Source organism: Trachymyrmex cornetzi, unplaced genomic scaffold (genome assembly GCF_001594075.2).
Source record: "Trachymyrmex cornetzi isolate Tcor2-1 unplaced genomic scaffold, Tcor1.1 scaffold289, whole genome shotgun sequence".
NCBI classification, from domain to species: Eukaryota; Metazoa; Arthropoda; class Insecta; order Hymenoptera; family Formicidae; genus Trachymyrmex; species Trachymyrmex cornetzi.
The window spans coordinates 187,378-190,328 of NW_017297574.1; the positions used below are offsets into that span (position 1 = coordinate 187,378).

Genomic DNA, 2,951 nt, shown 5'->3' on the forward strand with positions numbered 1-2,951 from the left:
GGCGGGGAGGATGCGGAGGGGGTGCCGCCTGTTACCCGAACTGTCCGTGGGGCCGCCCCTAGTAACGTCACCCATCCCGGTGCCCCTGGTGTCGAAGTTAGGAGACCCCCGAAAACCTAAGGCCTAGCACCACAGCCGAAGGCAAGTAAGGGGCTGGAACCCAGTGCCTGTGATGCCCATCCGCAGGCCAAAGGTATATACCTTCCCCCCGGCGAAACTTGGGGCTCTGTCAATAGATAAGGTAGGGTACACCCTGGAGGGTGCAGCCGATATGGGCAGTGGGAAAAACCAAAATGGAAATAGACGAAAACACAACATCAATGGCTAGTAAGGAATCTCGAGAGGACAAGGAGGAACATAGAAACGAGGAGGATCAAAGGAAGGAGGACCGAGAATACGCGGAGAACTCGCATTTAGCGATTTACTTTGAGGACCGCTCCCAAGAGATGAGAACAGAGAGAACAAAGGAGGGTAGAAGCTCCTTTTTCAAGAGACCAGAACCTAAATCCTATACGGACAAAACCATAGAAAGAAGTAGCAGGGACTCCTCCGCGATGGAGACGGAGATCCACGAACTCAGCTCATCGGAAAGCGACGTGGGAGTAGAGTACGGCAGAAACAGAGGAAGAAGAGCAGTGATAGAAGAGAACTCCGATGCATCTCCACCAGAAAAAGTAAATGTAGGAAGTGCAGGACCTCAAAGGACCGCAGGAAATAGAAAAAGGGAAAGATTGGAATCTGACTCGGACAGCCGTAAGAGCAGGACGACAGGAGAGTACGTCGGCAGAAAAGAGGCAATATTCAGATATAATGAGGCCAAGGAAGAATCACTTCAATTGGATAGGGAGAAAATCATTAGAGAATACAGCGCCATAGAGCTGTTCAAAAAGGCCAAGGTCAACTTAGACAAAATTAAAGAACAAATGGAGGATTTGACCAACGAGGAACTAGCCGAAAAGATTAATTATAACCTGATTGAGGTTTTAAGAATTGCAAGATCATCTAGCAATTTGAAAGGAACCTTTTAAAAAAGCTTAAAAATCGCGGCGGCTTCCTCAATAGGAATATTAGAAATTTTTAAGAAAAGAGCCTCCCTCTCCAAGGAGGAAGCACGAACGGAGGAAACCAGATCAAAACGAGAAATCGCACTTAGGATGAGGCTGGAAGAAGTGGAGGCAAAGAAGAAGAAGACCTTCCAAGCAGCAGGGAAGGCAGAGGCATATCGAACCGTGCTACAAAATATTAAAAAGGAAAGGATAGAAAAGAAAGACAAGAAAAACAAAACTCCCAGCCCCAAAGAGAGTAGCAACAAGAAATCTACTTCGATAACGCCGAGAAAGAGTCCAAGACGAGTCCCATCTGCCAACATTAGGACAAGAGAAAGACTCGCCTCTTCAGAGTCGGAACAGATGGAAGCGGAGAAAACAAAGAGAAAGGTCACTCTCGACGAACCGGAAAACTGGCCGGAAGTCAAACGTCCTACCCTCTGCGGGAAAAAAAAATCATTAGGGAGGACCTGGAAACACAACGAGCAATATATAAGGTCCATAAGAGATACATTACCGACATACATGGTGACTCCGAGGGCCAAAAGACAGACTCCTGGGAGCAGGCAGGAAAAAGCCACCAGCCAAATACGAGTGGAATAAATAATACCACCCCAAGAGCCTTGGCCGAGATGATTAGAGAGATCGTGTCGGAGGAATTAAGTAAACTTCAAAAGAAGCCAGTAGTGAAGAAAGTTCAAATCCTAAAAACTTCTCCAACAGCTAAAACGAGGGAGAAGCCGCGACAAAAGGCGGAGTATCCCAAGGAGAGCAATAAATAGGAAACAGAACCCACGCCAACGACAACTAGGACACCAGAAACGTCAGGAAAACCAAATCTGGATGAAAAAAGAAAGGAAATACCCTGGACAAAGGTAATAGGCAGAAAAGCGAGGAAGGAGCAAAGCACAGGAAAAACGATAGCAGTGGGAAATAAAAACACGCTGGTTAAACACAGTAAGCAGGAGCGCACAGCCGGAAATAATAGCAGCAAACGCGTGCCCAGAACGGCAGCGGTGCAAATTAGCTGCCGTGGAGATGAGACCTACGCGGATGCGATGCGTCTATGAAAAGCAAAATAGACATCAACTCCCTAGAGATACGGGAGAGAAGACCGAGAAAGGCGAGAACAGGGGCTCTGTTGGAGATCCCGGGAGCTGAGGGCGCCGAAAAACCAAATAAGCTGGCCGATAAACTAAAGGAGGCTCTTGGAGAAGAACAAAATGTACTGATCTCCCGCCCAGAGAAAACAGCGGAAATCAGGTTGAGAGACCTAGAGGAGTCAATGACAAAGGAAAACATAATAACGGCTCTGATGATCAAAGAAGACTGTCCGGCGAAAACCTTCAAACCAGGGGAGATCTCAACGTCACTACAACGGACTAGGGACCTTATAGCTAAGATGTCCACTGGCTGCAGCCAAAAAGATAACCGAAAATAAAAGGATACGTATTGGATGAACAGCGGTTAGAGTAGAGCTGCTCCCAGTAAGGACAGCTCAATGCTTTCTATGTCTGGAGACCAGACACGTGAGGAGCCAGTGTCGTAGTGAACACGATAGAGGAATGGTATGTTACAGATGTGGAAAAGGTCACCTGGCTAGAGGATGTCAGGCACAGGTACACTGCATTATTTGCGACGAGAAGAAACTGAAAGCGAATCATCGGATGGGAGGATTGGCATGCAAGTCAACCACGCCACAAGGACGCAAATCAGGCGGTGCGAAACAAGGAATCTTCAAGAACAATAGGAAGATTATACAAAAGCCATCAGGGAGAAAAGACCTAGATAGAATGGAGATAGAGACAATAACAACAACGGACACCCCAGCAACGAAGGAAAGAGGGGCTAGAGAATCCAGCGTTGTCAGATCCATGGCGGCATGCAGCGTCAAAGATAGACATA

The 2,951-nt window shown here is 47.3% G+C and overlaps 1 protein-coding gene across 1 annotated transcript; it reads left to right on the forward strand.

The window, feature by feature from the left end:
* The first annotated feature begins 2,112 nt into the window (after window positions 1–2,112).
* LOC108762277 (uncharacterized) lies at window positions 2,113–2,487 on the forward strand. The gene has a single exon (XM_018509213.1). The coding sequence runs from the start codon at window positions 2,113–2,115 to the stop codon at window positions 2,485–2,487; it is 375 nt and encodes a 124-aa protein (XP_018364715.1).
* Window positions 2,488–2,951: the final 464 nt, after the last annotated feature.